This window comes from Microcaecilia unicolor, chromosome 7 (genome assembly GCF_901765095.1).
Source record: "Microcaecilia unicolor chromosome 7, aMicUni1.1, whole genome shotgun sequence".
In the NCBI taxonomy this organism is placed as follows: Eukaryota; Metazoa; Chordata; class Amphibia; order Gymnophiona; family Siphonopidae; genus Microcaecilia; species Microcaecilia unicolor.
This window is the reverse complement of record NC_044037.1, coordinates 300923287-300934100: the sequence shown is the minus strand read 5'-3', so window position 1 is coordinate 300934100 and position 10814 is coordinate 300923287. Positions and strand designations below refer to the sequence as shown.

At 48.7% G+C, this 10814-nt stretch overlaps 1 protein-coding gene and 1 long non-coding RNA gene across 2 annotated transcripts in view; both read left to right on the top strand.

Annotated features, from left to right (window-relative positions):
* Window positions 1-10814, top strand: part of LOC115473761 — a 1161257-nt gene that overhangs the window by 495038 nt on the left and 655405 nt on the right. The gene's annotated exons all lie outside the window — the stretch shown is intronic.
* TNS1 (tensin 1) overlaps window positions 1-10814 on the top strand; it is a 171217-nt gene that overhangs the window by 122412 nt on the left and 37991 nt on the right. The window contains exons 14-15 of the mRNA XM_030208848.1: window positions 3406-4655; window positions 8996-9082. Of these exons, the coding sequence (XP_030064708.1) occupies window positions 3406-4655; window positions 8996-9082 (1337 nt within the window). The remainder of the gene's footprint in view (window positions 1-3405; window positions 4656-8995; window positions 9083-10814) is intronic.

Sequence of the window (10814 nt, the reverse complement as noted above, 5' to 3'; positions counted from 1 at the left end):
TAGGCATCTTCTCTCCCCCCTCTTCTCTGCGCTCACTCTCTTTGTTCTCCTCCCCCCACCCCCCGCACCTCCTTGCTTCTTCTCGTTCTACCAGTGCTGCAATAAATTTTGTTATCAGCAGTGCTTCCACATGTCGGCAGGAGCAGGCTGCTTCAGCCAATCCCAGTGGCCTTCCTTCAGCCCTCGGGGGCGGGACAGGCTGAAGGAAGGCCCCTGGGATTGGCTGAAGCAGCCTGCTCTTGCTGACGTATGCCAGCACTGCTTAAAAGAGATTAATCATGACAGAAGGAGAGGCAACAAGGCGCAGGCGAACTGTTCTATCCACTTTGTGGTTCTTTATTGTTGGTAGCATGGGCTTAGTTTGGAATGGGTGGGGGTGGGCATTGCCCCCCCAAACACTGCTCTACCAAGTGCCTCCTTCATCGCCTCCTTCATCTTCCCTTTCCCCACGTGCCCCAGCATAAATTCCTTTTTCTTTTGTCTCTTCTGGCTCCCCCACTTCCCATGACCCATTTCCCTCCCTCCCACCACCTGTTTCCCTCCCCCTCCCGCTTCAGACCCAGCATTAAAAAGAAAAAGAGCTGCTGGTACAGAGCCGCATGCCGCAACACTCACAGCCAGGCTCTGCTGGCCCAGAACCTTCCCCTGTGACAACTTCCTGCTGCCGTGTGGGAGGTTCCGGCAGAGCCTGGCTGTGACTGTTGCGGCATGCGGTTCTGTACTGGCAGCTCTTTTTCTTTATAGAGCTCATAACCGCTACAGGAAGGAGCCGTGGGTTTGAAGGGGGTGTGTACCAGGCTGCGGGGGCCAGGTTGCGGGTTTGAAGTGGGAAGCATGGGGCCGGGGGCGGTCCACGGGAGGTGGGGGAGCCCAGGGAGGTCAGATTGAAAACAATAGATCTATGTGCTGCTCTATCCACATTGTTATTCTTTATTCTTGGTAGCATTTTTATTTGATTTCACTTATAGTTGTAAACATGTCGGCTTGTGCAGCATACAGATGTACACAGAGGAAGTACTGGTTTCATCGGTTAGGGTAGTAATTCTCAATTTTAAATCATTGTGTCATTTGGAGGGGCTGGTTATAGGGACGCCCTGTTTTTGTGCAGAGATGTTTTCACCTAATAAAAGGCCACCAAAACAGACATGTTATGAGAACCAGGTGCTTAACAATCAGACTTACTATTTATAAGTACAATTAAAAAAAATAATAATTAGTTTGAAACCTGGGAGCATTTAACACCTTTTTTTTTTCCTGTGCTCACATAAAAAGAAAAAGATGGCATGTGGGATCTTGCTCCTTTTGTTTTGTGGATTGCAGGGAAATATTATAAAAATGCACTTGACTATTTTTATTACTACTATTTCACAGAGAGGTATTGAATAGTGAGGGAAGGGCTATCTTCATGCAGAAGTTCTGCAGAGTCAGTCTAAATGTGCCAACATTGTTTCAGTTCAGCACACTATTAGCTGCCAAGTTCATGCAAAGTTAATTATGTTCAATGGAAAATAAATCTGTTGACTCCTGGCTCAGGCTGGTTGCTATGTGAATATTCTATCACTGTTTAATTATTGCTACCAATAATTACATATTAAGGGCATTTGCTTTAAACTGTTTTAACCCTTTAGTGTCCAATGTTCCCATCAATCTGTTCCCATATGGCTTATTAGGGGAACATTGGACACTAAAGGGTTTTTAATTTGTTTATTTGGTCCTTATGTGCACTTGATTTTGCTTTTTAAACCCAAAAGTGAATCCTAAGGGTGGCTGAATTATTAGGTATAAACCGTGTTTCTGACTTTACTTGTTTTAGACTGCTTTGGCTCCTGCTGATCTGTGCATCTGCTGTCTGGAATTTTGGAAGACGGAATATGAGAAAATGATTAAGTTTTGGATGTACTCTGTAGAAGTTTGTTTACTTTTGCAATATGTGTATGGATGACCACGAGAAAAACCTCACTCACTGGCCTTCAGTCTCCAGAATAGTGGTGGTAAATCTCCAGCTTTGAGATGGGCCACCCTTGGCGTCTCTGAATTCCTTTACCTTTTGCTGGCAGGGATACCAAGCCCCGCACGCCAAATAAATGGACCGCAGCTGCTCCTCGTTACTTGTTTCTGGCTCTGAGCAGCAAGCCAGGACTTCTCAAGCAAGTATGCATGAGAATTCCCGGCATGCTGCTCAGAGCCAGAAACAAGCAGCGGGGAATGGCAGTAGACCATTTATTTGGCTGGTGGGGCTTGGCATCCCTGCCAGCAAAGGTATGCCTAGCATGCCCGCATGGGGGGGGGGGGGGGAGGAGAGAGAGGAATGTGTTCCCCTCACCCTCCAATTGCAGGGCTGGCTATGCCCAGAGAGAGAGCCTGTTATTAAAAATTCCCTAGCACACCACTGGCTGAAAGGCATAGAGAATGATCACCTGACCTTCCTCAGGTCATTGGTTGGTTGCTGTTTTCATTCAGAATATATGTGCATTCCTTTTTCTTGCAGTAACGATTGCACTGCACTTCTCTGTAGTGGTAGATGCCAAGAGACCATAGAAGGGTTCAGCACCTCCTAATGTACATGCTCATATCTCCCTTTTAATAGTGGTTCAGGCTGGTTCTCACCCTGTTGTGATACACCTGGCAATGTTCACATGTGTGAGACACTGAACACTACAAACTCACAGCCAATCAATGAAAACAACCCTATGCATCATTTCATTGCTGCTAACAATGGTGCAAGGGAAATACAATCGCAATGGTGGTGACTGCCAAGGGAGGAGGGAAGTGTGGGACGTAGGCCTACAACATTTCCAGTTGGGTCTGGTGGTAGGAAGTCAGAACTAATTATGGAAATTTCAAGAACCTGATTTCCTTGTTCCCAACTCTCCCTAACCTGCTGCACACATGGTTGTTAAGGAAAACACAAGCTGGCTGTCAAATTCTTGGTGACACACTGGTTGAAAACCACTAGGTTCAAGATTTCCTAGCAGCACTGGCCGAGGTATTGAAAACCATCATTCCAGTGTGGGCATCTCTCCTACTGTCAGCATCGCGTATCCTTGGATGCTTGTTATTACCAGGGCCTGCGCTGTTAACACTGCATCAAGCAGGACCTGTAAACCTTAGACCCTGGGGTCATTTTCACCACAGAGCGTCCTTGTAATGCTGCATCATGGAAGCCATTGCTCTCCACAGCCGGTAACTATAATTTTCCAAAATGGGAAACATTTCCTCTCCCCCTCCAAGCCAGTTCACAGTAATGTTGCATCGAATACTTGATGGGCTATGAATCAGTGTTAGCTAAAATACAGAATGCTAATTCCATCTGCTTCCTGAATAATTCTGGTTATATTATCTGAAGTGGAATCCTTTAATTTGGAAGCAAACAGTACTTCTTTGTCTTTTCCCTTGCTCTTACAGTGTCTCCCTCCAGAGTTATCCATCAGCAGAAGGCAGTGTGAACATGGTCATTCCCTTGCAGCCATCAATTGATTCCAGCTTCCGATCCGCCAGTCTGTCACAGCCCTCGGCACAGAGCAGCTACCAAAATGTCTCCCCTACCATGAACTCCATCCCCCCCGAGGGCAGCCTCGCTAGTGCCTACACAAGTCCTGACTATTCCTTGAGCCCTATCAACACACGGTCAGAAGAGCAGGCCAGACCTCAAGTCAACATTGTGGGAGTCCATGTCAAGCCAGGGAGCCCCCACACACTTCACAGAACAGTTGGAACAAATACCCCCCCAAGTCCTGGTTTTGGAAGAAGAATTATCAGTCCCAATATGACAACCACCCCAGGTAGTCCAAGCATGGGCAGGCATATGCCGGGCATGCATGGAAATATGATTGTAACACCAGGCAGCCCAAGTCTTGCAAGGCACCAAGGGATGATGGTAGGAAGCACACCAGTTACACCAGGCAGCCCAAGTCTTCCTAGACACCAAGGGATGATGGTAGGAAGTACACCAGTTACACCAGGCAGCTCAAGTCTTCCTAGACACCAAGGGATGATGGTAGGAAGTGCACCAGTTACACCAGGCAGCCCAAGTCTTACTAGACACCAAGGGATGATGGTAGGAAGTACACCAGTTACACCAGGCAGCCCAAGTCTTGCTAGGCACCAAGGGATGATGGTAGGAAGTACACCAGTTACACCAGGCAGCCCAAGTCTTGCTAGGCACCAAGGGATGATGGTAGGAAGTACACCAGTTACACCAGGCAGCCCAAGTCTTGCTAGGCACCAAGGGATGATGGTAGGAAATGCAACAGCTATGCCTGGCAGTCCAAGCACAGAGAGCCATGTGTTGTATGGTCTTTCCACCCCTGAAGAAAGACAACCCACACTGTCTCATCAAACCAGTGCTTCAGGATACCAAGCACCTTCAACACCATCGTTCCCCGTCTCACCAGCCTTCTACCATGGAATGAACAGCTTGCCCTCTTCATCACCAGAATCTATGGTCTACAGGCAAGGGAGCCCTGTTCTCCAGCCATTGCTACCTGAGAAACACAGGATGTCCTCTGGAGACAGATCAAACAGCTTGCCTAACTATTCCTCACTGAATGGGAAAACATGTTCACCTCTCTCCAGCGGGATGTCCAGCCCCAGCGGTGGAAGCACTGTTGCCTTCCCTCATACTCTTCCGGATTTCTCCAAATTTTCAATGCCAGGTAACCAGTAAGCTTGAATGTGCAACTGTTATACAGATTCTCAGCTTCTGTCCTGATAGTCCCAAACAGACAGAATTTATAGGATATCCAGAATGATTATGCCTGAGATATATTTGCATAGTTTTGATTAGCTGGGAAAGACCATCTGAGATGCACAAAGCCTAAAATTGTGGTCCACTAAGAATGAAGTTTTATTGAGTCTGCCCTCTCACCCTCCAGTTTCTTAGGAAGGAATACTGAGATTAACCTGCTTATTTTCAAACGAGAAGGCCGGCCATCTTCCGACACAAATTGGGAGATGGCCGGCCATCTCCTGAAGCCGGCCAAATCGGTATAATTGAAAGCCGATTTTGGCCAGCTTCAACTGCTTTCCGTCGCAGGTCCGGCCAAAGTTAAAGGGGGCATTTCGGCAGGGTATGGAAGGCGGGACAGGGACATGGTTACGAGATGGCCGGCTCCAGCCGATAATGGAAAAAAGGAGGCCGGCTGTGACGAGCACTTGACCGTCTTCACTTGGTCCATTTAATTTTAGGAATAAACCTCCAAAAGGTTCCCCAAATGACCATATGACCACCGGAGGGAATCGGGGTTGACATCCCCTTACTCCCCCAGTGGTCACCAACCCCCTCCCACCACCCCCCCCACACCCCCAAAAAAATTAAAATTCATTTTTTTTGCCAGCCTGAAATGTCATACCCAGCTCCATAACAGCAGTATGCAGGTCCCTGGAGCAGTTTTTAGTGGGTGCAGTGCACTTCAGGCAGGTGGACCCAGGCCCATCCCCCCCTACCTGTTACACTTGTGATGGTAAATGGGAGCCCTCCACCCGCCCACCCAAACCCACTGTACCCACATGTAGGTGCCCCCCTTCACCCCTAAGGGCTATGCTAGTGGTGTACAGTTGTGGGAGGTGGGTTTTGGGGGGGATTTGGGGGGCTCAGCACACAAGGTAAGGGAGGTATGCACCTCGGAGCTATTTTTGAAGTCCACTGCAGTGGCCCCTAGGGTGCCCGGTTGGCATGTGAGGGGGACCAGTGCACTACAAATGCTGGCTCCTCCCATGACCAAATGCCTTGGATTTGGCGTGTTTGAGATGGCCGCCATTAGTTTCCATTATTGCTGAAAAGCAATGCCGGCCATCTCTAAAGCCGGCCTAAATGTTGAGATTTGGCCGGCTCCGACCGTATTATCGAAACAATAGATAGCCGGATGATACGGTTGGGATGCCGCTTTACGGGGCCGGCCTTGAAGATGGCCGCCCATATAGATGGCCGGCCCGTTCATAGTAACATAGTAACATAGTAGATGACGGCAGAAAAAGACCTGCACGGTCCATCCAGTCTGCCCAAGATAAACTCATGTGTATACCTTACCTTGATTTGTACCTGTCTTTCTCAGGGCACAGACCGTATAAGTCTGCCCAGCAGTTTTTCCTGCCTCCCAAACACCTGTCCCGCCTTCCATCACCGGCTCTGGCACAGACCGTATAAAAGTCTGCCCTCCCCTATCCTCGCCTCCCAACCACCAACCCCTCTTCCCCCCACCTGCTCTGCCACCCCTCTAAATTAACAAAGTAGAAGGTTATTTGGTAAGAGTCCTAAACTATGGAATGGTTTACCATCTTGTATAAGAGAAAGAAACAAATTATATGCAGTTTTGTTGGGGCCCTGTTTTTTTAAGCTGCACTATAGGCGTGCTAGCGTTTTTAGTTCACGCTAATGCTAGAGATACCCATATGCCCCTGTGGGTGTCTCTAGTGCCCGCTAAAAACTCTAGCAAACCTTAGTAAAAATATTTGAGCAACCTGTCAAACTGATCTCTGAATTTATATCTATTTTGTTTTTAACCTTTTTTGGTATTACAATTTGTGAGTTCATGAACCTCGATTTCTGATGTATCTGTATGTCATAGTTTTTTATTGTGCTCTGCTTTGAACTGATGGCTAAAAAGTGGACTATAAATATTGAATTCAACTAAAAAGAGAAACTTTTTTCAACTACGCAGATTGCTGAAAGACAATACAGTCTGTCTTTGTTCCTTCAGTTAAGAAAATATCCCCTTTCCCTCCCCCCCCAACATTTAAACACCACAGTCAACGCTGACTGCAGTATTTAAATTTCTACCAAAATATTCATCACTGGGCCATACCCAGTTTCGGGTGCCGAGTATCTGGGGATAAGACAGCTGGCAGAAGGTATCTGGGTAGCATTGTTATCCAGTGCTAGTACCCGGATAACTTTTCCAGGTATTTATCAGGGAACCAGTGCTGAAAATCGACAGTACTTGGGTAACTTCTGGCTCTGCCGGATAGTGCCGGGGTGATCAGGAAAAATTTTCAGCAGTACTCTCTGGCTAATGCTGCTGATCAGTGGCACCCTTTATCAAGGAAGGAGCCACTTCGACCTGCATAAATATCACTCAGTATTGACCCCATTATCTTTTAGAGACAAACTTTCATTTATGTGTTAGTCTAAGTTAGCAAAAGTTTGAAACTCTCATACACCAACTTCTCACTAAGGTTTCAAGCCATGGGGCCCTAATAGCTGCTATTCTCTTGCAGGGGCGTAGCCAGACCTCACGGTGGGAGGGGCCAGATCTCAAGGTGGTGGGGGGGCACATTTTAGTCTGCCGCCTCGCCCCCCCACTGCCTCATCGCTCCCTCTGCCACACCCCACAGTAGCAAATACCTTTTGCTGGCGGGGGTCCCCAATCCCTGCCAGCCAAAGCCTTCTTCAGCGCCGGTCTCAGGCGCAGCCGCGTTCACTGCTCTGCTCTTTCTTCTTGCTGACGTCTTGTGCACGCTTCTTTATGTGAAACTGAGCGTGCTCAGCTTCACTTAAAGAAACGTGCAGGACGTCAGGAGGAAGAAAGAGCACAGGGCAGGGAACGCGGCGCGCCGGAGACCGGCGCTGAAGAAGGCTTCGACTGGCGGGGGTTGTGGACCCCCCCCCCCACCAGCAAAACCAGCGGCCCGGGTGAAATCTGGGGGGGGCCCAGGCCCCCATGGCCCCACCTAGCTACACCACTGCTCTCTTGTAAATATCCATGAACTCAATCTTCTCTGAAATAGTCACATACTTGCCTTTCAAAAACATCCACGCACTCATTCACCTCTCATAAAGCATTCAGATGTTCAGTCACCACTCAGAGAACATTCAGATCCATTTTGTAAATCTTCACTTTATCATCTTTCTTTTACAGTGGAGGATTTAAATGTTACTTATGAAAAAAGAACAGTAACCTCTAGTGGTCTGTAAATTCTCCGTGGAAGAGCAAAGAACTTTACCTTTAACCAGTGGTGTAGCTACGTGGGGCCAAGGGGGCCTGGGCCCCCGTAGATTTGGCCCTGGACCCCCCTGCCGACGACCCTCTCGACCCCCCCTCCCGCCGTTGCCTGCCTTTGCTGGCGGGGGACCCCAGCCCCCGCCAGCTAAGGTCCTCTTCTTCTCGCAAAAGACTTCCTTCTGTTTCTGACGTCCTGCACCTACAACGTGCAGGATGTCAGAAACAGAAGGAAGCCTTGCGAGAAGAAGAGGACCTCGGCTGGCGGGGGTTGGGGTCCCCTGCCAGCAAAGGTAGGCGACGGCGTGTTGGCGGCGGGAGAGGGTTCGAGAGGGTCGTCGGCAGGGGGGGGCAAAGTTGGTGGTGGCGGCGGGGTCAGCAAAGGGAAGGGGGGATGGGTGTCGGCAATGGCGGGGAGGGGGACTAAAATGTGCCCCCTCACCTCGGGCTCTGGACCCCCCTCCCGCCAAAGTCTGGCTACGCCCCTGCCTTTAACAAGTCTTAGCAACCTTTCCTTGCCTGAGGCCCTGTTGTGAGTGGAGGATTCGATTTTGAGTGAGTGTCTTGAGTGTTTACAAGAAGAGAGTGTGAATATTTGAGAGATGAGTGATCTTGTGACTGTACAATGAGGTGAGTGAGCATGTGTGCAGATTTTTTGAACGATGGAGCAACTGGTGTGCTCAGGAATGGTAATTGTATGTACACTAACCAAAGCTGATACTTTGCGAAAATATTTCCACATACAAGTATCATACTTCTAGTGATTCAGCCATTTGTCTTTCTTTTTGTCTTAATTTGTTCACGTTTTCACTAGTGAGCTTGTTAACACAAGAAAATAAAATGAATTCCAATTCTTTATGGGCACTACTTCACTAATTTCTCCTGTTTCCATCAGCTAAGACAACTTGAATCATACATCATAGGAGAGTAGCGAAAATTAAAATAAAACCCTAGACTGGGTGGATAAACTGGTATTGCAGCTAACCTCCTCTTTCCTCCCCCTCCCCCCCCTCCCCCCCCCCACCCCCCCCCCCCCCCCCCCCCCCATCCCCATACAGATAGCAGCCCAGAAACCAGAGCCAACGTGAAGTTTGTCCAGGACACCTCCAAGTACTGGTACAAGCCTGAGATTTCTCGAGAGCAGGGTAAGTGCCCCAGGTTACACCATGGAAGGAAGTGGGCAATAAAAGGGAAGTTTCCTGCATCCGGGCATATGTTCTCGATCAGCAGATGCTGGGAGAGCAGGACTTAACAAATGGCAAGGATGGATTTTCTGTAACACTGCAGAAAAGGGTTGACCCTGCCACAGAGCAACTCTGTTTTTTTGTACATTAGCCCATAATAACTTATGCAAATGAGGTCCCACAAGAAGTCTCTGCCCAGGGCCATCTAGCCACATCCAGTAGGAGCTACCTCTGCCAGAGAAAAGAGTTTGCAGTCCAGTATATGAGACCTGAGAATACTCTATCCTCAATAATTAATGGAGATATCTTTCATAGAACTATTTGAAAACTAGTGGAACCATGCCCGTTTCCTCAACAATGAAACGGGCCCTAGGAAGGCTGTCATGTAAGCTTTTTTTTTTTCTCTCTCCCCTGCCCTCCCCTCCATGTCCAGCAATTCTTTCCTCCCCTCCCCTCCATGTCCAGCGATTCTCCTCTTCCCAGCCCTCCCATCCGTGTCCCGCGATTCTCTCCTCTACTGTCCTCCCATCCCATCCATGTCCATCAATTCTCCTCCCCTCGATTTGTACCTGAACGTTCTCTGGCTGGCTGGCGCTAGCTTCCGTTCCGTTCGTAACATTCCTCCTGACGTCAGCTTGCCTCCAGCGTTCCCTTCCCTCTCACTGTTCGCCGCTTTGACGTCATTACGTCTTGATGCGAGGGCGGGACAGTAAGGGGGAATGGAACTCTGGAGGCTGGCTGACGTCAGGAGATGTTACGAACCCAGGCAGCCAGACATGGAACGTTGGAGGTGCAAAATTATTATATAGGATAGGATATGAGCGAGTGTAACGTGATGGGTCACAGCTGAATGTGATTGACAGATGTCTTTATTCCACCTACAGATTACAATATTATTTAGACTTTCAGTGCATAGAACCTTTTCACTACAGTACAGTTGATTTCCATGTAAAATGGATCCAAATTACTTGTAAAGCCCTTGGAAGCTCAGACCGCAGTTAAAAAAAAATCTGTCAGACTCTGATGGATGATGTTTTTGTGACCAGTTTGGACAAGACATGAGGAGATCGGTGGAGCTACACACTGTGTCCTTTGCATATTCCTCTGAAAAGAACCTTTCTCTGGTTATAATCAAAGTGGTTTATATATTACATGCAGGTAAATTATTTTGTACCTAGGTCATTGGAGGGTTAAGTGGCTTACCCAGAAATATGAGGCACTGTAGTGGGAATTTGGCCTGGCTGCTGCACTAACCATTAGGCCACTGTCTGAAGGCCCTCTTTCTGTAGAAGACATGTTTGATTTCTTGGTGAGAAGATTTGGATTTTTCCAGATCTCTGCAAAACCTCACAAGAACAGAGAAAACAGTCTTAAACTTACTATCCCGTCCATCAAGCAGTTTGGGCGGCTTACTGTCTTATATAGGGGGCGAGACGAGAAGGAAGGGCGGTACCAGGGGCGCCCCGCCCGCGACAGCCCCCTGCACTGACCTGAAGCGCGTTCTCCCTCCAATCCAGCACCGGCGATCATAGCCAGCCTTCTACCACGTCCAGCAGGAAGTTGCAGAGTAGGCGGGACGCGCCTGAGAAGAAGCTCCGACGACGCACGCTGGACGTGGTAGAAGGCTGGCTATGATCGCCGGTGCTGGATTGGAGGGAGAACGCGCTTCAGGTCAGTGCAGGGGGCTGTCGCG